General features: G+C 40.1%; 1 protein-coding gene across 1 annotated transcript in view; it reads left to right on the top strand.

The window, feature by feature from the left end:
- Window positions 1-27,756, top strand: part of LOC126474999 (acyl-CoA-binding protein homolog) — a 163,156-nt gene that overhangs the window by 132,733 nt on the left and 2,667 nt on the right. The window contains exon 3 of the mRNA XM_050102538.1: window positions 12,639-12,753. Within this exon, the coding sequence (XP_049958495.1) occupies window positions 12,639-12,753 (115 nt within the window). The remainder of the gene's footprint in view (window positions 1-12,638; window positions 12,754-27,756) is intronic.

Below are 27,756 nucleotides of genomic sequence, written 5' to 3' on the forward strand. Positions count from 1 at the left end.
AGAAGCGGGGAAAGTTGTAGGCTTTCAAAAACTTTTCAGTTTGTGGCACGAACTCGTTAAAAAATCATTCTTTAAAAATGTCTGAGCTCATGTCTGGTTGTAATATTTCACCGGTAAAGCAATTTTAGATACATTTTTAAATGCTCTCGGTTTTTTTGGCTTACCTATCATAGACAGTGTTATTTTCAAATTTGCTGTGGCGTTACTGCATGCAAGAATTGTCAGTCTTTCTCTGCTACGTTTGTAGCCTGGCGCTGCCTTTTCGGCCATTGACGCTAACGCTTTTTCCGGTAACATTTTGTAATTGAGACCAGTCTCGTCGCAGTTAAAAATTTAATCGCCTGTTAAGTTTTCCTTGCCCAATACCTTGTGGAGTTTATTCCTAAACAATTTAATAGCTTCAAAATTTGCTGAAAGCTTTTCACCACTGACATTTTCTTCCATCTATCGAACCAGCCTATACTAGCTGTGAAATCAGGTTCACCTTCGTTTAGTTCGTTACGAAACTTTAAGGCTTTTTCCTGCAAAATAGGTCGCGACATGGGTACACCTTTCTCTCTATGTTGAGTAAACACCTTTCTCTCTATGTTGAGTAAACCATAGGAACAAAGCTTCACTTACTTTTTCATAATCACATTTTTTCATGGTTTTCCCATCTTCCAAAACAGCCGAAGTTGCTCGCTGAGAACACCACTTCTCAATTTCATTGCGGTTCCTTTTCCAGTCTCCAACTTTTGTTTTCCCGACGTTATAATCTTGCGCCACTTTATTAAAAGTTTCACCATTGTCTATTATTTTTAAAGCTTTAAGTTTTTCTTCCATTGAAACGATCACCTTTTTCCGTTCTGAAGCCATCACCACAAATTTTTACAATAAACAAAGTGCATCACGTCCACTCCACTACATATCTAAGTTAGCACTGAGGAGTGAGGAGTAGCAGACGGCGACAATGAACTGAGTATCAACAAACAACACGATAGTCACTGACCCGTAGTCATCTGGCGCACGGCCGGCGCGGTGAAAGGGTGGGTCGGATAACACAGAAGGTCGGATAACCGAAGATGGGATAATCGAGACTCTACTGTACTATTCATTGGTTGTAGAATATGCGTCATGTAGTAAGAACTCGTTACCGTCGCAAGTAAATAGATGGATGTGATCTATGTTACAACAAAGTAATTCAAGAGTCAAAACTTCCAAAACGCAACGCAACTTCAAAAACGTTAGAAATATATGTTTTGACAGACCTCAGAGAAACCAAGTGACAGTGAAACTATTACGTTCATCTGTTGCAGCTTATGTGACAAACTATTAAGTTTTCATCATTTCCTTGCGAATGATCACATTCACATTCAAATGAACACTTAAATCGGACAAGGAGGCATATCTCACTCACTCATCAGGCGTACAAATTAGGTGCGTCGGTAAGAGATTCTTGTCATATGACACACGTACTGTCACTAATGCTGTGTTTGATATACTAGACGTGTTTTCCTGTGGAGGATATGGTTGACTTGTCCCCTTGTCATCAAACGTTTGCGGTTCCCATTCGAATGCTACCACCTTTCGGCTGCCAACAGAGTAGTTATGCAGACTCAGCTGTCATTACAGGTGCCTTCCTTACACCTCGCTATTGCAAACAGACCTGACACTACGACACACACACATTTGAATACAGCGAACAGCGGGGAAAAAGAAAAGAAAATTAGCGCAAGGGAGGTTTGAACTAGGCTCGCCCGGGTGGCAGTCTAACACTGTGACCATCTTTTTCTTTATCTCATTTCGTTCGTTGTATTTGTTCAGGGCGGACGTTCCATGACACCCTTTCAAGTTCATCGTTGATCCGTTCACTCAGTTTTGTATTACAGAGAGCAGCTAACACTCTGACGTTAACCACGACGCCGTTGCTCTTTTAGGCAGTTGTAAATTGCACTTCTTGTCCTCCGACCGTTCACTATTTCTATTTTACTTTTCCTTCAAAGTTTAGTATACCTCCTTCCTGTTTTCATACTTTCTCTGTGTTCAGGTTTTGACGGGCTTTTCACTGGGCCCGCTTACCACTAAATCTGAGGCGTGTGCGATGGGGAGTTTCCCTTGTCGAAACAGTTGTGTCTTCCGTGTGTGAAATCGTGTCAGTCTTCTCCGCGAGCCGTTTGCCACTCCATTGCAAGTTCACTTGTGTTCCCTTCCCTCGAAAAACGTGTTTTCTGCGTCTCTAGCAGAGAGAGGACACTGCCCTTTCAACGCTGCATGAGTGAAGACCAATGCAGAACGACACACATTTCCCCGCCAACAGTGTGACTGTACAAAGAGATGCGGGCTCGGTTCGCTTCCTTTTCCCTCTCCGAACTGTAGGGTTAACTTAGTCCGCCCCGATAGTAGCTACGCGATCAGCGCGGCGGATCGATAACCGAAAGGGCCCGCGTTCGATTCCCGCCGGGCCGAGGATTTTGTGCGCTCAGGAAGTGGGTGTCGTGTATTCCTCACCTCTGTATCGTTATAACTGGCATTCCACTACTGAGATGAGCACATCCCAAAAACCAAGGAAAATAAATAAAAAGAAAGGATAGACGTAACTGAGACGAAACTTTCGCCTCATCCTTCTGCGAAGTCGAAAGAAAGGATGCGTTAAGTGCTCCATACTTCCTCACTGTTTTGCTGCCCTGTGACACCGATGCACTTCCTATCCTGCCTTCCCGAATTGTGTTGACAGCGGTCGCCAATATCATGTTATCGAAGAAAACAGTTCACTCCAACGTGACTCATCTGAGACCTGTTACTGTGTGACTGCACTCGGGAAACTCCTTATTCAACCATTGGACCAACAATATATAATACACTGCTAGCAATCTCTCAGCTTTAGCTTGTAACAACTAAACATCCTCACAACACACTGTCCATTACCACGTGCCGTAAAGTGGCTCTCACTGTATAGATATAGAAGTAGATGAAAGAAAGGAATTTAATATCTCACCAACCAATAGGCAACAGTTAGGAAAACTATGAAGTCTTCTGAAAGAAAGACCCTTTTCCCATAAGTTAGGAAATATTATTTTTAAATTTCAACAGCAATTTAGCACTGTAGCCGACCAAACGAAAGAAGTAACACCAGAAGCGTTATACGAACGCTTAGACACGCGAAAACTACCGGTTTTGATCTTCTTCCATAGCCTGCTGGTCAAAAAAGTATCGTGTTCCTCAAGAAATTTGCTAAGAATCCAGGGATTCTACTATCGATTCCGTGTGGCCCTCGACCACAAATCCAGATGTTTCTAAATTCTGCCTCACTGGTATCTGCCGGCAAGTAGCATTTCTCCAACACAGTATCGTAAAAGGATATCTTGCATGACAGCATACGTCTGACGTATAATTCGCGAGAAGCAGTGGAAGAGACACATTATTGCAGAGAAGTGTTCCCTTCTGTCAGAAGTTACCAAGTTCCATTAAATCTGTAGCACTAAATGTGTATGCGGCAGGCATCAAACTTTGGTTTTGCTTTACGCCAGTGATTAACCAACCTTTTTGAGACTATGACCCCTGAGTGCATTTAGGTTCTGGCTATTATCCACCCCCGTCTCCCAGCCATCAACAACGTTAGCGCCTAAGGAAACTTTAGAATGAAAGAGCATTATCTGTGAACGCTTTTATTTTTTAAATGATGGAAGGTAAATGATAGTTTTAGTACGTGTCTTATTAAAAACCCGAAATAATGAATTAATGATACAACTGGTACTGCTTAATTGTGACAACATTTCATTTATATTCATAGAAAGATGGGGTAATTCTCAATTCATTGTGATGATTACGTACAACGCCTCCCCAGAAAAGAAAGCTAATTATCCAAATTGATGGTAGATACTTATTACAAAAAGTGCTCTCTCTCACTTGCTTTACTCACACCCAGCAACCCCATTTTAAAAGCAAGCAAGTCAAAGGGTGTACACTACACCACATGCTTGTGTACCATGAGATTCTTGGACTGCTTACCCCTAAAATGAGTGTACATTATACCTAATGCTTGTGTATCACTAGATTCTTCGACTCCTTACCCCTAAAATGACAGACATTGGAAGACTTCAGGGTGCCAATGCTTTGCGTCTGACCAATTCCGCACAACAATGTACAGTTTCTGGTCCATTGTAGGAGCTACATATAACTCGAAGAGGGCATTATCATGAGATATTTAAGCAAATATATATATGGACTATGTGGGGAGCAAGGGAGGTGTTTTTCAAGCATTCGTTTCACAAGCTGTAACCTCCGCCACGTTCTCTCACGCTTTAATGCTAATATTTGAAATAAAAAATTGTAATTATTGGTAGCTTTTGTAATCAGTATTACAGTTTTTTTGAAATAGTGATGATAATAATAATAATGATCTTTTGAAAATAGTTCAGTTTCGAGACCCAAACACGACTGAACAATTTTTTTTTCTCCTCAGAAACTTTCATTTTACTCCTCAGGGGATAATTACCCCCATGTTGGGAGCCCCTGCTTCAAGCTGTGAGAATTTTAACATCGCTTTCCTCTCCTTGACGTACTGATAAGTGGTACGTTTCTTTCGGTAAAGAGAAAAACTTTACATATAGCAACTGCTCCTGAAATACGATTATTGGATTTTTATACCGTTTGGTGCTCTGGAGGTCAGTAGCTTATAACGTTTAGCCTATCAGTCATGCGACCGTGGCCATTGTGTGCCATGGATAGCACGTGAGAGTTCACTTGCGACACAAAGGTGAGGAATACAATAGATTTCTCACAATGAGACATCAGTAGTTCGGCAGGCTGTCTTCGGTTGCAATGTTTCTGGGATGACATCGAAGCGTTTGCTACATTAAAAAAAAGCTAGTGTCAAAAAGATGCGTTAATATATCATATATATCATTTCTCAAATCAACATCCCTTTTTCTCAACACGTACTAATCGTTCAGCGATGAATGAGGTATCGTTAGAAAGATTTTTTAACCGGCATTTGACATTCCATACCGATTTTCCACTAAAACTTACTATTTGTGGAAAATTCTAACGTAAGAGATTTTTAACTATCATAGGCAAAAGGGGATCATCGATGCCCAGCTTCATACCTTTACGAAGCTAACTTATTAATCAAAAGTAACAGATTCCCTTTTCATATTGTCTTGTTACAAATACCCTTTTATTTATTTTAAAATAGTTTTCAACTAGATAATTTGTATACAGTATTGTCATATATAATAACGGTGACCAACGCGGTAGTCCACTCTCTCTGCCCGCCGTACAAGTTGACTTTTCTGAAAGAATATGTGGTGTCACCGCCAGACACCACACTTGCTAGGTGGTAGCCTTTAAATCGGCCGCGGTCCATTAGTATACGTCGGACCCGCGTGTCGCCACTATCAGTGATTGCAGACCGACCGCCGCCACACGGCAGGTCTAGAGAGACTTCCTAGCACTCGCCCCAGTTGTACAGCCGACTTTGCTAGCGATGGTTCACTGACAAAATACGCTCTCATTTGCCGAGACGATAGTTAGCATAGCCTTCAGCTACGTCATTTGCTACGACCTAGCAAGGCGCCATTACCAGTTACTATTGATGCTGTAAAACATGTACCGTCAAGAGCGATGTTCACCAATTATTGATTAAAGTTAAGTATTCCAGCAGCTACGTACGTTTTTTGTTAATCTCATTTCCTTGACCTGTTCCAGACCTTTCGGCTTCCTCTCATAGTGGGTTGGCTGTCTTGCCAATCCACAACAGAATACATTTTCCGAAACGACGAACACATGTCACTGTCGCCAACTACACTTATTCCAACGACTTCACTTATTTCAAATACTGTCATTAAAGTGCGAAAGTCCGGCGCAGGTTTCCTGGTGTGTACATATTTCATCTCCATTGAAGAACATTGAAAGTGTCAAACGATAACAACTATTTTTTTCTGTATCTAGCGCAAAACAATTAAGTTTTTGGTAACTGAAACGTGTTCTCATGCGTATTTTTACATTCTCGGGTTATCCTCACGTGGTAGGTGATTGTCAGTATTACGGTCGCCGTATCAAATCCTCCATATCCTACATTTAATGGGACATTGGGATTCATAGTGTCAGATGTAATCCTGTTCACAATTACAGCATGTTAGCACCATAGCGTTAAAGAAGCTTGGTGTTTTTAACAGGGTAATACGTTGTGATATTCGTAATCAACAGAGAAAAGAGTTAATTGCTACACATCTTAACCAGTACAGTGGAATACAAGCGCGACCGTCAGGTAATCACAGATAACTTACCGATTAAAAAAATGTAGAATGGAAGCAAGGTGAGAGAGTCATGTTATGGACATCACAGGCAGCAAGGCTGACTTATATACAGATACTGAACACTACGAATGCGTGCAAAATGGACGACAGAAATATCAGACAACGTAGTAATGCAGTGCTACACGGGAGAAAGATATGAAACGTATGTGCTATAACATTAAAAGAACAAACTAAAAAATAAAACCCTTTGTGAAAGATAAAATGGAAACCCAACCTGGAAGGGAGATTATCGGAACTACACATTAGGAATCATGCAGATGACACAGCGGAAAAAAAGAATTTGATATTGAACGGATGCTAGGACGCAGAAAGGGCTTTATGTACAACAAGAAACTCTTTACCCTCCACAATTTTCGAAGAGATATTTATAAGTGTTCCCTGTGGTGCCGGTCACAGGGGGAGCCTTCGCACATCTGTCGGAGCCTTAAACAGAACGGTGAGACAGTCGGGGGTGAGGTGTTCCAAATAGCCACCGCCTCCATAACGTCGGGCTAGAGTTGCTTCCTCGAATCCTGCACACAGAACGAGGCATCTGCTTCACTTGACATACTTTTTGATACCCTAAAGATACCTATAATCTATTTTCATGTTGACGCTTAGTCATTGGGGCCTCTTAAAAAAGCGAACGGCGTGTTATCGTAACCTTTTTAACAACCGAGATGCAGGCATGAAATTACTTTTCTTCAGATGAAACTATGAGAGTCTTTGTCTCCAGAATAATAGCTCTAGACGATATCTTTATGTATCTCCATAAGTTAGTACAGTGACAGCTAATAACTCGTAGTTAAAATTCATAGTAGAGCTAAACAACATTTACAAATTAATAATGCTGTGAGACTCTTTTACTAGTGGTATAAATTACATTAAATTTGGGGTGTCTCAATACATCTGCACAAAACAATTTAATCGGGTAACTCAGTTTATTGTTGAGAAAAGAACAAAATTCCTGGTGGTGTGTGCTCGACCCATCGCGAGACAATCAGGAGAAACTAGCTTTGAAAGCATTTTATCTTCACAATTGTATTCACAGAAATACGAAATTGTCATATGTTCAGAACCGTAACAGCGTAGTTTGACATCCGGTGCGTTGTTTCAACTTGTCACCTTCCCAATCCCCACCAACTCCACAAAAATATCAAATATTTTTTAGGGGAAGGCAACACTTCGATACAAATGGTTAAGTAAGCAAAGTATATTGTTAACTATTTTGTAAACAGTTTTTATGAATGAATGGAAAAAATGTAAATTTTTATAAATAATACGATTTAATTAATTAATGAAGCAGTACAAATAATCTAAAACCTTCTTAGTCGTAGATGACTTTATCATGTAGCTTAGAATCTCTTCTAACTTTTTCTACTGCTAATTTTGAAACTGTGTTATCATAATCGATGCGTACATTTAGCTACGTTATCTTTCATTGACAAAACTGACTAGAGAATAATTCTTGATTCATGTGAACCTAAAGCTGTGAAAAACTCCTCTCACATGACGCTACAGAAACATACAAAGTTCAGCAAAATGTTAACACGGAAATAAGGTTAAGAAAAGAACTAAATCCGTATTCAGTCAGGAACTAAGATATCCAACGGTACTTCTGGACTTCAGAAACTTGCAGAAATCTTCTGAGGCCTGGTATCAGAAATCACATCTTAACTGTCAACTGAACTTTTTACGCTCGGGAAGTCAAATTTCTGACGTTTTAATCAGACCGCTGGGCTCTAAAATATCAAAACGATTTGATATAAATTCCATGGTTTTGCAACGTGTTTCAGATTCTTGTACAAACCTGTCGATGCACTATAATACTGAGCTTTTCAGTTGTTAGATAAAAAAAACACGAAAGAAATGACGAAAAAAATATTTCTGAACTCGTGCCACAGAACATGCAAAGTTTTGTCATCCCACAGGCCTGGTACCTGGTACCCGGTACCCTCCTCCCCCCCCCCCCCTCCCAATTACACACACCGACCTATGCATGTGGCTGAATTATATACATGCAGATATTTCTCCTGTTAGATGTTTTCGATACATTTGCATACGATTATTTTCAGAAATGTTGATGTACATTCTTTCTTTTTCTTATTTAAAGACTTAGTTATTTTCATAGTCCCTCTTCATTGTAATAATCTTTGTGGCATAGTTGGGGGTTAGGCATTCCTCCATATGTAACATAGGACCACCCACACAAACTACATATAACTAGTTCTTCCTTGTCCTCCAATGTTTCAAAAATCTGCTATACGTGCTATTTCCGTTTGGTATAAATTAAAATGGCTCTGAGCGCTATGGGACTTAACATCTGAGGTCATTAGTCCCCTAGAATTTATAACTACTAAAACCTAACTAATCTAAGGACATCACACACATCCATACCCGAGGCAGGATTCGAACCTGCGGCCGTAGCAGTCGCGCGGTTCCGGACTGAAACTCCTAGAACCGCTTGGCCACCGCGGCCGGCCCCGGTATAAGTAATGGAATTTTATTTTTCTAGTTACAAATGTAATAATCTCAGTAAAAGCACTTTTTCAGGGCGAATCGACGAATATGTGTAACCTGAAATATACTTGCCCTCTGTTAACACGTCAGATATATTAGAACTCACATCCTCTTTTCGTCAAACGATTGCCTCATAAGTTCACCCATCGCTTCCTGCGACAGCAATGTAGAACGCAGAATACAGTAGTTGGAAGCACCGATTTAACCGCCAGTTAATCGGACCAACTGACCACAGCGTTACTATTCATTCATTTCTGTTGAGTGAAACCAGTCTGTGAGAGCAACGGAATGAAAACAGTCTACGCATTCTGGCGCTTTCAATTCTGAGTTGAAATATTCAATCGTTATTGTTGACTGCATTCTGTTATCGCTTGTCATTAGTGTTATTGCCGTTCCGATATTTGCTTTATATTGAGTACCAATAGAAAATTTTTAGCTCAACTTTTCGTCAACGTTTATAAATAGGTGTCCTTTTAATAGCGAATTTTGTGTTAGGATTAGAATGCCGAAACGACCAGTGGTGTGGGAGTGGAAGAAATCAAACGACTGGATGAAAAGTGATGACCAGATGAATTCAATGAGATGTACAGTATTAGCAAGCATGATTCATATTATGAAACCACATGTCTCAGAAATTCAAGGAAAACTAATGAATGATGACAAATATTTCTCAAAATAAAAAAACATCTTCCGACAAGCGACAGTTTGTTTTAAAAGCAAGTGATTAAGTAACCAAACAATCAAAAAAATTATATATTAAAAGCTTTCTGTTCACGTTACTTCAGCGCTTACCGAAATAGAATCATCGGTACTCAGTGTAAACCAGCGGGACAGGAGTCAGTTCAAATACATTTAAATTAACAAGCGCCCGCATCTCGTGGTCGTGCGGTAGCGTTCTCGCTTCCCACGCCCGGGTTCCCGGGTTCGATTCCCGGCGGGGTCAGGGATTTTCTCTGCCTCGTGATGGCTGGGTGTTGTGTGATGTCCTTAGGTTAGTTAGGTTTAAGTAGTTCTCTAAGTTCTGGGGGACTGATGACCATAGATGTTAAGTCCCATAGTGCTCAGAGCCAAATTAACAAGCTTTGGGCCACGCACGGAATATTTAATGAAAACTAATTTATATAAATTGATTTTACTGAAGTGTCATGACGAACTGAGACTCCTATTTGTACACGATTTATTTTCGTGAAAGCTACATAACCTGCCTCTGGACGAGTGAATTCTAAAGTAAAAAATGCTGCTGGCAGCTGGCACTAACATCGACAAGAATTGGAATTCAGTGTACAGGCTGTCTGGAAATTCCCGTTACAGACTTCCAGGACTTGGAGCACATAATAGTGTTTTGAGTAGGAATCCATGTCCGGAAACTTTGTCCAACTACTGACTTTTCCTAATATGGGTTCCCGTTCAAAATATTGAGACCTCATTCCTCTCTCCAAGTCCTAGAAGTTTGCAACGGTAATTTCCGAAAACTCTGTAGAAAGAGAGAGAACTGACTACCATTGTGGACCAACAGATGGCAGCATGTTAGCGGGATGTAAACCACGGAAAAAATGTTATAGCCCAACTGTTCAAAGAATACCAATAATTTATTTATTATGTATTAGGCTTGAACAAACAAGACAATAAATGTGAATAATCCTTAATAAATCTACCTTTTCTTCATTGTAAAAAGAAAATATAAAAATTTAAAATATGTCGTCCTAGTTTTTGGTTGGTGTATCGAAGGAAAAGCTACGATAGTGAGAGTAACTATCACTGATGAGCGTTTCCCTAGCGGCAGTTTAAGCTGTACTATTAAAATCGTGACATATCCCGAATAAAACTGCACGCCATGAATCTCTAGAATAAATATACCTATAAATAAACATTTTCGTTCTGGTTACATAATAAGGGTCCCAAGAGTTTCATTAGTTCACATATTTTTCGCAAGAGACGCCATATCTGAGACTGTTCGAAACTAGTTCGTTTAATAACCGGAAGAGGCGCTACAACAGCCGTTGTTTATCGTTGCAAAGTTTTCTTCCCTTCGCGTTGATAACGAATTTTTGCGTCTAACACGTTATTATATCTCGATAATCCGTAGCAAAGCTGTTTCACAATCACAGAGGATTTTGCAGCTCTGGGTCACAATGGTAAGAAGTAAAACATATGCCGCTGGCGGAAGATTCTTTAAATTCTCTTTATCTACAGATGTGTGAAATTTGGTGGTTCAGTGGACACACACACACACACACACACACACACACACACACACACACACACAGCACGTCTGCGAAAGCTGTGTCAGCATCTCACTACAATGAACGAGTTGTTGAGCTCAAGAAAAGGGAAAGGTTTAGAATCACAGATCCTGTGCATAGTATTATGCAGTAAGATTCATGACATGGACAGTTTACTGTAGAATAATAGTTTATTATTTAATAATATTAATTTTTCATCATTCCTCGCTCTGTGTTATCTAAACAATCCTTGACATTGTGGCATGAAATGTTCAGATAGTGTAGTTCGACTATTTAAAAATTCTATTTTAGCTGATTCGTTGATCTCCTTGGAGAATGTATTGTATAATCTTATTTCCTTGTACAAAATTCTGTTTTGTGCTTTTTTTGTTTACTGTTGGTGAATTTAAGTTTAGAATTGCCTTTGTTCCATTATTATTTGGGCTCCAGCGTGAGTACACTATCAACTAACATTTGAAATTGGTATTTCTTTAACTTAGACATGAGCATGATCCATTAACATAACTAAACATTATTTTTTCAGTGTTGTGTGAACAAAGGCACACCTATGGTAATTTCTAAACGCTATAAATTCTTTAAAAATAGAAGTTGCACTTTAACTAAGATTCTACAGCCAGATTTTATAACTGACCACTTAAATAAGTCTTCAAAGACATCGAAGCACTGCTCTATCAGTCCTTATTGAAAACTAATAGTACGTGTTGGGGATGGAACCCTGAGATTGTTAAGATCTGAAAAGGAATTGTTCTCCATGTTGATAGTACTTCGAGCAGGGGAAGACCTCCTGCAATCATCGATGTCAGAATTTCTTAGACGAAATAAATGCGAAGGAAAATTGCTGTCATTAAAACTCTTCCTCGTGATTGCAGAGATAAGTCTGCGGTTTACAGACATGTTGTGAAACTATGCTTAGCTGGATATGTGGGTTGTATCCAACTGTAATATTTTCCTTCGTTTACAGCTGATGTTTTCTTCCCACTGGGATATGGCATCCATTTTAATATGAAGGAATATGTCGGTGTTAGGTAACTTGATATCTAAGAGGGTTCCGGATATGGCAGCCTAGCCTACAGGTCTACGATTCCGTTATACAAAATGCCTGCGTGACGTTTAATCCAAAGTACCTAAACATCTTGTTCCATGATCACGAATTCTACTGTTTGTGAGTACTGCTTATGTTTTTCATCATGTGCATAACACACTGGTAGATGTGCTCACATGGTGCAGCTAGAACCACAACTGTTTGGAAGTATCTCCACTGCTACGGTCGAACCAACCTCTGGGTTGACGACAGCTTTTACTTACCCTCCAGATGTTCACCACTGATCATATACTACCGCGTTCTTGCTCTTTATGTGCATTAAGTAGATTCATCTTTACTCACTACTAGTGAACGATGAAATAAAGAAGCATTCATTCTAAAATTCATAAGCGCTAAAGGTAGTAAAGTAGTTTCAACTTTCAAAAACATTTTTTCGTGATCTGTAGCTTTAGCCTCGAACGATAAAATAATGGTAATCATTTACGATGAATGAGTAGTTGTTTAGTGCTGGATGCAATTTGCTAACACACCTGAAAAGAGCTTTCTGTTCTGTTCCAGCGCTTCAACCAGGCAGCCGAGGATGTAAGGAAGCTGACAAAGATGCCCTCGGACCAGGAGCTGCTTGAACTGTACGCGCTCTTCAAACAGGCAACCGTCGGCGACAACAACACAGGTGAGCTGCGACCCTAGTATCTATTACTTTGCTTTAAAATTCCAACAAATGGAGGGCTGTGGTACCCTACATGAAGAAAATTATTGATGCTGGCTCACTTGGTGAGGCATAAGGTATTACACCAACAGACGAAGATTAAACTGTTGAAAACAACTGAGTCCATTAGAGTACGTAACTAGTGTGTTAAACTAAACATGATCCCTAAATTTTGCAGTCTTAAAATTAAGCCTAAAACAAAGATAGCTCATTTTGTAAAACGTCTAGTGAATTACTGTGATTAAAATGTGAAATTCGTGCTAAATTTAAGCATAAATAACAACTGAATCACCAGTTTTGTGTGTCATATCTAAAATTAGGGAAAGTATTGTCGCTCCTTCAAACCGATATTTTTTTACGTTAATTAATGACTTTTCTCATGTTGTCTGTAAAGATATTAGAACGAGGCACAAAAATAAAAGTACTGAGCTTACAGAAAAGAATCAGTGTAACAAGTACAGTGAAGATAGATCACATAATAGTAATTTCAGATTTTTAAAGAATCAAGGAATCTGACGTATACAGTTCACTAACGCAGAAACAGACCTATTAAACAAATGCTTAAAATTTAAAATGCCCTCAGAATTACGGAGTAGTATGGTAAACGATATTACCGCTGTCACCAGAGTATCCATTGGTGTGGTATAACCATGGACGTGGGAGGGGAGGTGGCTACTTCACAAAATGTGTGTGTGAAATCTTACGGGACTTAACTGCTAAGGTCATCAGTCCCTAAGCTTACACACTACTTAACCTAAATTATCCGAAGAACAAACACACACACCCATGCCCGAGGGAGGACTCGAACCTCCGCCGGGACCAGCCGCACAATCCACGACTGCAGCGCCTAAGACCGCTCGGCTAATCCCGCGCGGCAGCTACTTCACAAATTGAAGCCGATGTCCGCCATCTTAACTAGCACGAAACATTAGGTTCACCGCATTCACCGTGACGCACTCTTACTGTGTCGTATTACTAGAGCAAATACGCATTCAAGGACAGAAAAACGTTCGAAATTACCATCCCTGACAATGTTATTCATGTAAGCTCTACAATTCTTAGTATTTAAACCAGTTATTGCGCGCTTATGACAGATGTAATGAACAAGAAGTACTCGTAAACAATAGTAATCTGCTACTGTTTCGGGCTACTTAAAATGGCGCCCACTCTGGCATCAAAACAGAGTACAGCGTAAGTCTCTAGTGCCACCCCCCTTCTTTTTTTTTTCACCCATAGGTGCAAATCCCAACACTGGAGCAAAACGAAATTACCTGTAAAATCGCCAGAATGATTTCCAAAGAAGAGAATCGTGGTGCTAATTCCATTAGCGATCAAATGCACAAATGTAGTTCTTTGTGTGACATTAACAATAAATTAAAAACAAGCCAAGTCGTAGAAATTGAAATCAACAAAGGCAATATCTTAATTATTATACTGATTAGTGATTATGAAAAGAAAATTCATCAATTCTTTAACAATAATTGTAATACAAAAATTAACCACAATCCAAGTAAGTACGAGGGCCGTTCAGAAAGTAACCTCCGGTTGATTTAAAAAAATACACCAAGTTAAATAAAAATATTTTAATATATACATCTTACAACTACGTCTTTGCACTATTTTTCTACATAGTCTCCATAGCGATTGAGGCACTTATCGTATCTCTTCACAAGCTTTGAAATTCCTTCTGCATAAAAATCACCCGCTTGTGCCTGGAGCCAGCCTGTGACCACATCTTTGAGCTCTTCGTCGTCATCAAACCGCTGTGACCCGAGCCATTTCTTCAAATGCATGAAGAGGTGATAATCACTTGGCGCCAGGTCTGGGCTGTAAGGTGGATGGTTGATAACGTCCCACTTGAAGGACTCAAGAAGGGCCGTTGTTCTGCGAGCAGAGTGAGGACGGGCGTTATCGTGCAAAAAAACGATACCGGAAGTCAGCATACCACGGCGTTTGTTCTGTATAGCCCGTCGTAACTTTTTTATTGTTTCACAGTACACGTCTTGATTAATGGTCGTACCACGTTCCATGAATTCAACCAACAACACCCCTTTGGCATCCCAAAACACCGTTGCCATCAGTTTTCTGGCAGAAAAATCTTGCGAGGCTTTTCTTGGTTTGGTAGGCGAATTTGAATGTGCCCACATCTTTGATTGTTCTTTTGTCTCAGGGTTCACGTACTTAATCCAGGTTTCGTCACCGGTCACGATTCTGTTTAACAGTGGTTCTCCTTCGTCCTCATAACGTGACAGAATGTCTAATGCAGAGGCCATTCTTTGAGTTTTGTGGTGGTCGGTAAGAATTTTGGGCACCCATTGTGCACAGAACTTACGGTAACCCAATCTTGCTGTCACTATCTCGTACAAGAGAGTCTTAGAAATCTGTGGAAAACCAGTAGACAACTCCGACATTGAGAAACGTCGATTTTCACGAACTTTTGCATCAACTGTCTGAACGAGTTCGTCAGTCACCAATGATGGTCTACCACTCCTCTCTTCATCATGAACGTTTTCTCGTCCACTTTTAAATAAACGTACCCATTCACGGACAACTCCTTCACTCATAACTCTTGGTCCGTACACGGCACAAAGCTCACGATGAATAGCTGCTGCAGAATATCCTTTGGCTGTAAAAAACCTTATGACAGCACGCACTTCACGTTTGGCGGGGTTTTCTATTGCAGCACACATTTCAAACTGCCACAAAAACTAAACTAGCGCAGGTACGACGTTCACTCGACCACGGCTTGATGCCGACTGACCTGTTGAGTGCGTGAACGCACAGATGGCGTCGCTACTCCCCCCACAACCCGCACTGTGACCAATCGGAGGTTACTTTCTGAACCGCCCTCGTAATTTAACACCCAAATTAGAAAAGCAGTTAAGAAGTGCAGTTTAATTTTTGTGAGAAGGAAAGTAGGGAGTGCGTAATAATGAACCCTAGGACCCCCTTACACTAAGAGCTGAACTGAAGATTGAAATTTCGATTCATCTCGTAGCTATTGGTATAGTTAGCCCTGCATATTTATCAAATACAAAATTGAACAGTTCGATAAACGAGCTAGCTGTACACATATGAAGAAAAATGTAGAATTAGTAACTCACAAGAACTGGGTGACCAAACCAGAAACATCCGCATCCCAGAGGAAGGTAGATTAGCCTCCTTTAATGAAGCCAATCTATGTACGAATATATCAGTAACTGAAACTTTGAAATTATGAAAGACAGTTTGATTAAAATGCAAAAAGACAAACATGGGCGAAATATGACAATCGTTGAGATTCTACAGCTTATTTTATCGAAGACAAACCACATGTTTCATATACAGATGTAGTTAAATATATGTCACTGTAGTCACTTGCTTCTGTTATCTTATTATTATGTACTATCTGGCAGACTTATATTTTTAATTAATTTACGTCCAAATTCCAATAAAGAAAGCCTTTGTCCTTTTCCTAACTTTACCCAATCCTGCAGATGCATTTGATACTTTGACATGCTGTCCATACTGGAATTGTTTGTTAAAGTTTCGACCGTCTAATACGCCTATAACATAGATGTAGTATGTATATATGTGACACATTTATCGATATATGAACACACTTTTGGCTTGATGCCTCTACTAACATGTTATCTCGCTTGGTCCTTCATAAAAACACTTGTGAACATGACTCTATTACATAAAAACTGAAAACTATTAAACTATGTACCTCACAAAACAGGCCAAAAAAGGGCGTGTAGCTGTAAACTAAGCTGATGAGCAATACATATAATTCTTAAATAATGGGTAAAAGTTTCAAACATGTCGCTATTGGTACGATCTCTGATCGACCTTCACTAACCAAATATACAATAAGAATAATAAAATATCAGAGTGGAGTTATAGGTGACGTTCGTACATCAGCCAGTTAAATACAATAATCAGTTTAGTAAAGTACGCAACACAAGAAACTGTAGTGAAATAAGTAACATCAGAACGTGAAAGAGCGTGACTTATTTACATATAAAACTAAACACAAGTTAAAAGTAGCAACAGTAATGTAAAGTATACCTGGAAGTACAAAAGCTAAGGAGAAATATGTGTGAAACAAACAGGCATGTTCAGGTGGCTGTCCAAAATGAGATTGGAGCAGGCAGTTCATCAGTTATGTCTTAAGATATACTGAGGGCCTCCAGATCGTTTTGATATTTGTGAGCTACACGGATGTCTTTGATGGTAAGCTGCTCATAGAATAAGGGCAGATCCTTATTGTGGGACCCCTATAGCTATGACTGGATGCTACTACAATGTACTGTTGTTTATAGGCACTTAAAATGTCGAAGTAGACAGAGTGCTGAAATGGTGACTAACAGTCAGATAAATTTATTATTTCGTGGGTGGTCAACTCCACTGACACATACCTCGACAATAATGAGCAGCCAGTACAGAAAAGGTCTGCAATATACTGAAACCATCACTTGACCAAAACGATATTTAATGCTGATTTGTTCAATTAAACTTGCGGCAGAGACAGCCCAACTTAACAGTAATCAACAAACTGTGTTAGTAGACAAATCAAATCAAATAATACAAAAGAGATTAAAAAATGCCCAAGAAATCAACCAATAACGAACACAAAGTACAACAAAAAATATAAAAAGCTCCGCAGTAGTAATTCTCTGCCAACTCAGACGATGGAAATACTATAGTGATGACAGTAAAACACAAATATTATCAATCAATCACTGAAAATTCAAAAGATCTAATACCTAGATTCCAAGATAAACATAACAGTAAAGAAAATAAATGGAACTTCTATCCACCAGCAAAGGAATTCAGAGAATTTTGTCAATGAATCAAGTGGTCCCTAGATTCATAAAGCAATCCTACATAAAGGGCATGCACCATCTAGACTCATAGGCTCTGTAAGCAGCCCAGAAAATTATGAATAAGCTGCAGACCATATTGGCAAAAGCAAGCACTTATGAAACAACTCACACAGTTAAACAAGGAAACTATTAAAAACAGAGAACATACAGTTACCCTCTCAACCCAAACTTGCCTTCTGAGACAAAACCTGTATTAATGTATCCCTGTAGAAGAAACTATGGAAATAATAAGACAGAGCATCTTGAAACATAGAGCATCATCTTTATCAGAAGTAACTGAATTTACTGAAGTGCTATAACTTCTACTGCCCCACAGCTACACAACTAATAAAATATATTATCAAGAATTGGGCCAAGCAACAGGGTGTCTTCTAACTGGTCTCTTTGCAGATTCAGTGATGCCAAAATAATATATTCTAGATATCTATATGACATATTACTTTCACATTACCTGATCAAATGCATCTGGACACCTACTAGTGGACATTAATATGGGGTTTGTCCACCTTTGGCCTTTATCAGGACTTGAACTCTACTAAAGACAATTTAAATGAGGTGTCTAACGTCTATGGTGGAATGGCAGCCCATCCTTAAAGATGCGCAACCAGAGAAGGTAGTGGTGTTCGATGCTAAGGTCTGGAATGAAGTCGACGTTCTAACTCATCTCAAAAGTGTTCCGTTGGGTTCAGGTCGGGAGTCTGGGCAGGAATGTGGAATATTACTGTGCACAAACCACTGCTTCACAGATGCCACTTCATGTTAGGCAACAATGTCATGCTGATACTGTTAATCATTGTCTTCGAACTGTTCCTCTGCTGTACTCAGTACTGTAAAATTTGTTCATATCCTTTCAAGTTAAGCGTTTCCTTAAGTACAATAACATGATCACATCTTAACAATGAAAACACTTTGTACTTCAGTGTTGGCTTGAGGCATTCGCCACCCTCCGACCTTTCCAGCGGATTGCCTCTGGTGATTCACTACTCCAAATGACATGTTTCCAGCCATCCGCTGTCAGTGGCGTCACCTGTAAACCACCACAAGTGTCGCTTAGGCCGGTATTACATTATCAAATTTCTTTGTCAAATATATTTGTCAAAAATCTTTGTCAAAGATATTTGATGGTGTAGTAGGGAACTCTGTCAAATGTCGTCCAATATTTGATCAAATCTAGGGCCTCGCTGTAGATTAGATCAAAGAAGTCGCTTGTCTTCTGTTCACCGCAATGTGACATGATACCACATGGAGCGCTAGCATCACTGCAGCGTTCTGTTGTCTGTAGTGTTTTTAGAGACATTGCCGGTAACTACAATTGGTGTGTGCCGACAACTATAAAATTAATAGAGATGTATGAGGCTGGTGAGGCGCTTTACAATGTGAGGCACCCTGAATACAAAAATAGATTAAGAAGATTGGAGACCTGACCTGACCTGACCTACCTAACGTAACCCTCTCCTGAAGCGAGGAATGGGAGTGTTATCGTAAGCCTGTCTTCTGCAGATGTAGCAGTTCTTAAGTGAATATTGTGCCTTGTGATATGAGGATACACTTCACTGGGCACATACAGAAATGTATGCTCATCCATTCTTAAGTAATTGATGTACGACTTCACGTCCTCCACTACAAGCTCACGTAACAAGTTTTGTTGAATGCTTTTATCGTGTCGTCGTAAAACCCACGGCTTCACCCAGGATGTTTCCTTTTTTTCCCCCGCTTCTCTTCCGCACGTGCACACGGTGAAATTGTGATAGATGCAATTGCTGCGGTTAATAACAAGTTGTTGTTGTCAGCCATCTTGAACTTTGACGAAAAATATGACGACAGTGTAATACCCCTTCTAGCACTACGTCAGAGATCTTTGTCAAATATATTTGACGGAATATTTGATCACATTTTTGATCAAATCTTTGACAAAGAAATTTCATAGTGTAATACCGGCCTTAGCTTAATCAAAGAAATGTGTGGCACTGAGGAGCAACTCGACCATTGTGCTCTTATTCTTTTTAACTCTCTAAACACATTGTGCTAGCTGCTAGCACTTCGGAACTCACGAATTCCGCTAATTTAATGCTACTTTTCGCAACAACTCTGCGTAGTGCTCGACGGTTTCCGTTCGTCAGTACATGAAGTCTGTCTGGTGTTGGTTTAGCTGTGGTTGTTCCTTCACGTTAGCACCTCAGTAACATCACCAACAGTCGAATTGGGCAGCTTCAGAAAGGCTGAAATATCCATGATGGATTTGTTACTCAGCTGATGTCCGATGACTATTTCACGTTGGAAGTCACTGAGATCTCGTGAACGATCTGTTTCTCTATTGACAATGCAGTAGTTCCCGCCTCCTTTTATGCTGGCGGGTCAGCTTCTAGTGACGTGTAGTGCTCAGCTACACCTTGCATAGGATTTCATATACTTTTGATCAGATTGTCTATTTAAGGGGAGTTTGCCAGGCCTGTGCTGCCAATGTTAAATAAGCCATGTTTATGTACCTTTATGTATGGAACCAATGAAGATAACTCTATATTTCCTTCTGGTAACATATTCCTGTTATTTTCGTTGGGTGAAGCAGAATTAAGAAATGAAATGCACAAGAACCAAATACACTAATTTATTAAAAATTTTTTACATTCAGTATATGCATATACAAATAGCTAACTTCATACCCATTCAAACTATGGTCGTGCTTCAGTAGGCGTAGTCAGTTATGATAAAGCAGCTAACAAAGCTATATTTCTATGACATGTAGTTTTTCGAATACGGGAACATTAAAAAAGTCATATTGAGAAATTAGAGTTTAAAATTGAAAACGATAAAAACTCGGTCAGATTTTTAAACTGAGGTCCAAAATCACCCTGCATCGTAGTCAAGAACTTATTGCTTGTCTCCCACTTGCTCTAGAAGCTACTCGCATCGGGCTGACCTTGCTTCTCTAATGCTGAACTCTGCTTCATGCTGTGACTTGGCAACTCTTAATTTGTCTATACGTTGCAGCACCTTTATGGTATGACAGCCAAGGCTGATGCAGAGGTGCAGTAGCATCCTTAATCTTCCCACATTTGCGTCACAGAGTGACGACATAGCATCACTGACACCCCATTTCAGGTTATTTAACCCCCAAAGATATTTTTGGTCATCTCTGCCCCAGTCATATTTTTGAATGACTGATTTGGATACTGAGTGTGCTCATGTACACATTCAGAGGAGTTCCGTGTGAGCTATGCCCTCATAAATTGGCGTCATGGTTGCCATACAAACTTCAGCAATAGAATCCTTGTGCTTGAAACACGCTCCTGAACATCAGCAGTCCAGAATGTACTCTATGATGTAGGCCCAGAGGAACAAAGTGAATGTATTGGTGTCCTTTTATGTGAATGTCTGTGGAAGTATGTGGCCGAGAAAGTTTCTTTCATACCTTATAATCATTTCTGTTATTCCTGGAAGCCGTTCCATAATACAGCTAAAGACCATTTATTCTTTTACCAGCCAGAGTTTGTTTGAATTTTGTGAGCCAAGGCGGATCCTATTGTAAACAGCAGGATACCTAACATAGAGCGCTGTGTGTATTCTATCGGTAGATAAAAACCACAAGTGTGTCCGAAATTAGGTCGCTTCATAGATAGTGAGGTAATGTAATAAAATTTAAAAAGAAATTCTATGCACCATACAAAGGTAAATATACCATTTTACGAAGGAAAAAATGAGAAAAAAACACCAAAAATTTCAGCTTTTTGCTTGTAAACTCCCCTGCATGGTTTAACACATTACATGCTGAATTTAACAACGCACACAAATTTCACAATAGAAACCGGGCTAGCAGTTACCTGGAAATGGTAGTATCTGTAGTTGACAACACATCACTCTTTAAGGTCTCTAAAAATCCACAACTATAGCCGTGCAGTCTACACATACAAACCCACATAAAGGAACTGCACTTAAAATCTTCATTGTTGGAGTCTATAAATTATGGAGTGTGTAAAATTACTTTCAGTGTCAACGCCTTTACATAGGTCAAACGGGAGAAGGGTCAGAAAACGGTTCAGATATGATAAAGCATACAAATCTGCAATAATTACCGCAAACAAAACACGAGCCACCTTGTTTTGATAAGCGATCTTCATCCATTCCAGGTTATTCAGAAATGAACGAAACTTGATGTCTTTTGTGTTAGTATTGAGCAAGTAGGGTACCAGATGATGAACGATAGCCCCTAAAGCAAAGTGCTGTGTACATATAAGCGATAAATCATTTTAGCTATTAATGTCTTCGGACAGACGAAAACATGTTTACGGCCACCTTCAAAGTCAAGGACTAAAAGGACTGATTATGGCAGAATGAATTTTCACTGTGGAGTATGCGCAGGTTTTTAAACTTGCTGACAAGTTAGAACTGAGCGCTAGACCAGGCTCAAAACCAGAACCTTTGCCTTTCACTGATAAATGCTCTCCCGACTGATCTGTCGTTTTGGTCCCAATAGCCTTTCATTGTGCTGAAATACATTAAGCTACAATGTCGTACAAATGTTTATACACAGCTTATTCATTATCGCGCATCCTTCGGAACGATTTACGTTGCGGAAAGAATTCAAAAAATTAAACTAACAGTATCAGTGTAGATTTTGTATCCAGAAGAATATAAATATATTTTAAACAAAATAATTTGATTTTCTTCATGCCGAGCATTTTCTCTGTGCTATTTTGATATATTGTGTGATCTTGTTTTAGATGCAGACTAGGTAAATTAAACAGGAAATTTGCTACAATTGCAATACAATTGAAGGTATCCTAGAATAAAAAATTTACATGTACTGCAAAAAAAGTGACATCTGCTATTTATGTTGGTGATGTGATTTGTTCAAATTTGTTGTAGTTGAAAGCCATGCAGCCACACCTTATCACCCACCCGCACTGCTTAACTTTCACTAGCAAGTACCTCCTACATGCCAAACTTGGCAGGAGTTCGTCTTTATACCTTGCTGGACTACGTGGGAGATAGGCGCTGATGTAGGTAAAGCTGTGAGGTCAGATCGTAAGTTGTGCCTAGATAGTTCAGTCTGTAGAGCATTTTCCCCCGAAAGGCAAAGGTTCCGGCTTCGAGTCCTGATCCGGTACACAGTTTTAATCTGCCAGGAACTTTTAAGAGTCATTGTCTCACGGCATTTTTGTATAGCTAGTATGCGAGAAATCACCCTCTAATGTTCACTCTTTATATCTGGTCATGGTCATGATGAACATTTTATCAATTATAGAAAGGCTTCCATACTTCAGAAAGCTATCAGTGTTGTTGAGGAAGTGTCTACGTGTTGTGTTGAATTCCTCGCGTATTATTGGCAACTTTCTTCAACCGATCAGTCGTTCGACTGGCATGACACAGCCATACGCCTAGTTTTTTCCTATCCTGTGCCCTTATCTTCATGCCTGCATTGCTTGTGCATTCAACGACAATGATATGTAAAACATGATCCAGTCTTAAGTCTCCCCTGTCGTATGTGATTCATGGTGCAGCCTTTACAGTCTTCTCTATCGCCAGTTAAGTTAATTTGGGTACTGATGTTGTTACTGTCAGTGATCTTCATTTCTCTTCATCAACCTCTTCAGTAAACTCAAGCATCAACGTGTTCTTTCCAAACGAACAACTCTTCACTTTGCACTTTATCTGTCCACTCTCTATAACAGGACATTTCAGATGCCCCAACTCTTGTCTTCCCTAGTTTCTAAGCTGAACACATTTCGTTTGTACATACTGCACCAAACATTAAGCTCTACAGACTGCTTCTGAAATGCTTGTCCCATGTTACAGTTCTTAACGCGAAAATATTTTCTATAGCTTTCTCTTTTGTGCCGTCCCTACATTTGCTATTCATCTTGTTGACATGCGTTTTCCTGCCACTGCTCAGTTCTACCATCATTTTTGACTCTTCTGTTAATCCTTAGGCAAAATTATGTGGTAACCAGTTCATCAACTCCATTTAATAGTTCCTCGAAAATGCTTCGAGAAAAAAGAAGGGAAGAAAACCTTATCTGCTCACATTAACGATGATGATTAACTCACTCATCTTTCACTCTCATTAGTTATATATCTCCTTTCATTTCCTTCATTCTTTTACTTATTTACAAATAGAGGAGACAGTAGGCAGGAATTGAGCATATACGTTTGTGGAAAAGTACTAGTGTTTAATCACGGGCAGCTTTATAGTTCCCCTCTGTTTGGAAGGTACATCATTAATCTGTTCCTGTCCTAAAACTAACCTCGACTGGAACATTCCTGCGACCTTTATAAGACTCACAACCGACGTGACACGCCACACCAGACACTCTGTCTAGCGGCTAGAACAAGCGTTGGCCAACATTTGGTAATACCCACATCCCGCTACAATGCTTGTACCAGGCAAGAAGCGAGGGGAAAATCACTGACTGACGGCCTGCCTGTACACGTGCCACAATTATTTATGTTTTTCTCAAGATCCCTATGCAAGGTGGAGGTAACAGAATCATCACACAGTATCCATCGACCACTGGTTCTCTGAATTTACTTAGCATCTTGAAAATTGGCTGTGCTGCCTGTATGTACGGCAATAAACGTTTATCACACTTACTTTCATCAAGCATCTAGCACTTCGTCACCCTTCAGCAGACGAAATATCTCCTGAAATGAAGAAACCCTGTCCCGAACAGGAAACTCTTTGGGCATTACAAATACAAGCGTCGTTCTTAAGTTTCCCAGAGAATTTGGCGATAAATTCCGGTTGCACAGAAACGCAGGTATAACTCTTTTTGTGAGTCGGCGCTTTCCTGCTGATAGCGAATTACTGTCCCAGCTGTAGGTAATGAAACCTCCATTATTGTTAGTGTTGTTTAGTCTGGTACCGCGCGACCGCAACGGTCGCAGGTTCGAATCCTGCCTTGGGTAGGATGTGTGAGACGTCCATAGGTTAGTTAGGTTTAAGTAGTTCTAAGTTCTAGGGGACTGATGACCTCAGACCTTAAGTCCCATAGTGCTCAGAGCCATTTGAATCATTTTGTTATGTTTGTTTCGGGAAATGCTTTTGTTAATTCTTATTATTTGTATTATCAGTACAAATTAAGTCCACATTCTTGTGTATTACGGTCGCAGAATTACGATTAGTTGGTTTACGTGAAGCTTGCATAACGACCAATCTGTAACGAAACACTTGTTCTGGCCCACGTGGATGATGTTCTTTTGCATATTCATTCTTTGTGCTCTTATGCTCATCCTCAACGTATTTTTCAATGCCATGTTACGAAGTCTATTTTTTTAAGGTCCGATCTAACGCAGAATTGAAACCGTAGTGAAAATCGGATGAACTTTGTGCAGATATGCTGCGCAATGTCTCTAATATGCCCGTTGATCGCGTCACGTCGTATTTTTTGAGTTTCGAGCGCACAGTGAGCACGTGAAGTTGCCTAGAAGAACAGATTCTCCCGCCAAGTGAGGGATGTGTACTGTGATGCGATTTCTTCGTTCTGAGGGATTCCGCCTAATTTCATGCAAACCACCTAAAGTAACGGTCATGCGTGAGAACAGGCCTTTGTGACAATGTTCGGCTGCACACTGCAGCTAATGAGAATAACGTTTTGGCACAGACAACGAACTGCAGAACATCATAGAAAATTGACGGAAAGCACAGGCGGCTGCCTTATATGATGGGGGTATTGTTAAATTGGTACAAGACTACGACAAATGTCTGAAGTCGAGCGGCGACTGTGTAGAGAATTAGCTGGGATGTGTCGTTAAATGTTGCAAATAAAACAATTTTTTCGCTGTGGTTTCCGTTTCCTTTTCGCTAGCGACTGGACCTCAGAAAAAGCCCGTGTGTAATTACTGTAATTCCACTTTCGGAAACGCATGGTCACGCATTATGTGTCTTCAGAATTTTACAATGTATATACTTATGTCTTTATGGGAACCCCCAGTGTTTTTGCTATTTTGAGCTAAACAGAGATTTAATCGCAACTGTTGCTACTGATTTTGCATACGCTTCGCATAATCTTCAGTAATCCTCGGCCTATCTTTCCCATGGTCACAGTTCCAGCTTTTTCTAACAGACTGGGTTATATACATAAAGTTACATAAATGTTCTCTTTGGGTTTGTTGTGATGTTTGGTTTGTGGGGCGCTCAACTGCGTGGTCATCAGTGTCAGTACAAAGTCGAACACGGGACGATCCAGAGGCATCAATGCTAGCCTCTAGACCACGAGCTGCGGACTCTTACGGTGTGTGAACTAAGTTTGTCTACGAGATGCCTGACAGTTTCAGACATATATCGTTGCACAAATTATTGACTAATTGTTATGATTCATGATCAGTAAGACGAATTGTTAGTACACATTGTTTTCAGGCATTACCCACTAGCAGAGGCAGTTACCAATAAAACGGATTGATAATCGTCAGTAAGAAACTAAGCAAGCAAAGACATGAAACGCTCTATCTCGGTTACACTCGCGTATGGTCTATACCGACCTCTAGCACTCTTAGCAGCCTCTCTGAATTCGTTAGATGTCCGACTTCAAGAAGTTATTTACCCTCATCAGGTTTCACTCATTCACTCCACATTTGTCCATCACAAAGCGAGCACATCAAAATTTCACACAACCACTCGTTACAGCCATCTACATAGGCCTTAAGTACTTACAAATTTGCACATCATTAACAGGACTGTCTCAACTAACACTTTGTCCAAAACAGCAATGAAGTATTATCGTGCTCTCCTAAACTGTCAGCGATGTTCTAATTATCATCATACTCAGCGCCTCATTAGGGCACCTGTGGAAGAGTGTGATCCACCAATCTTCTGACTGTTGTGATACGGCCCGCCATTAATTCCTGTTTGGCATCAAACTCTTCATCTCGGTTATTTGTTGGATGTATTCCATTCTGTCTTCCCCTACAGTTTTTACCCTATATATGTTATGCCACGATGTCTTAAAACATGTTTATCACCCTCTTCCTTCTTCTTGACAATGTTTTCCGTATGTTCTTCCTTTGCCGATTCTATCGAGAAACTCTACACTCTTTATCACTAATTTTCAACATCATTTTGTAGCATCAAATCTTAAACGCTTTAATTCTCTTCTTTCCCTATTTTCCCACAATACGTGATTCACTTCCATATATTGCTGTGCTCAAAACATTCTCAGGAAATTCTCCTTTAAGGTAAGTCCGATATTTGATTCTAGTACAATACTCTGCCTGTGTTATTCTACTTTTATGTCCTCTTTGTTTCGTCCGTCGTATGTTATTTTGCTTCCAGGAAGGGAGATTTCCTTAATTTCGTCTACTTCGTGGTCACAGGTTTATCGCTAAGCTTATTTCTGCTACACCTCAACCGCTCCATTTTTCTTCCTTTTTCTCACAATCCATGTTCTGTACTCACTGGACTGTTCATTCCATTCAGTGGGTCCTGTAGTTCAGGAAACGTATTCGCAATTGCGAATTTGTGGCGAACCGGGACTCGAACTCGGATTCCCGCTTCAAGCGAGCGGTCATCTTCACCGCTTCTGCTATACACCCACGAATCACGGCAACCCCAAACTTCCATACGTCGTCACCCATGTGTCACAACCTGCATTCGTACGATACGCATATTCCGTCCAAGAAGGACGTGTTTATTGGGAGTTGAGGACCTGGTATTGGCAAATAAATACGGAATGCATGTTCGAAGGAATACTGCATCGAACACAGGCATTGCTGTTTCGTATTTATTGACCAATACCAGGCCCTTCCTAGACGCGAATATACGTAACGTACGAGAGCAGGTTGTGACACATAGATGACGACATATGGAAGATTGGGTCTGACCGTGATTCGTTGACAGACAGCCGAAGCGGTTAAGGTGACCGCTCGCGAAAAACGGGAAATTCGGGTTCGAGTCACGGTCTCGCACAAATTTTTGTCGTCATTCCAATATACAGCCAATCATGGTTCATATTCGAAATTGCGAATAAATTTCCTTTATTTCTTGACCGCTATGGTCGCTGGAATGTCTGTTCCTTCGGACATGCATGCATATCCGACGAAGCATTGCATTGTACACAGGCACCGCTATTTCGTAGGTCGTGTAGTCACTTTCACTGAGGGTAGTAAT

Source organism: Schistocerca serialis, chromosome 4, assembly GCF_023864345.2.
Source record: "Schistocerca serialis cubense isolate TAMUIC-IGC-003099 chromosome 4, iqSchSeri2.2, whole genome shotgun sequence".
In the NCBI taxonomy this organism is placed as follows: Eukaryota; Metazoa; Arthropoda; class Insecta; order Orthoptera; family Acrididae; genus Schistocerca; species Schistocerca serialis.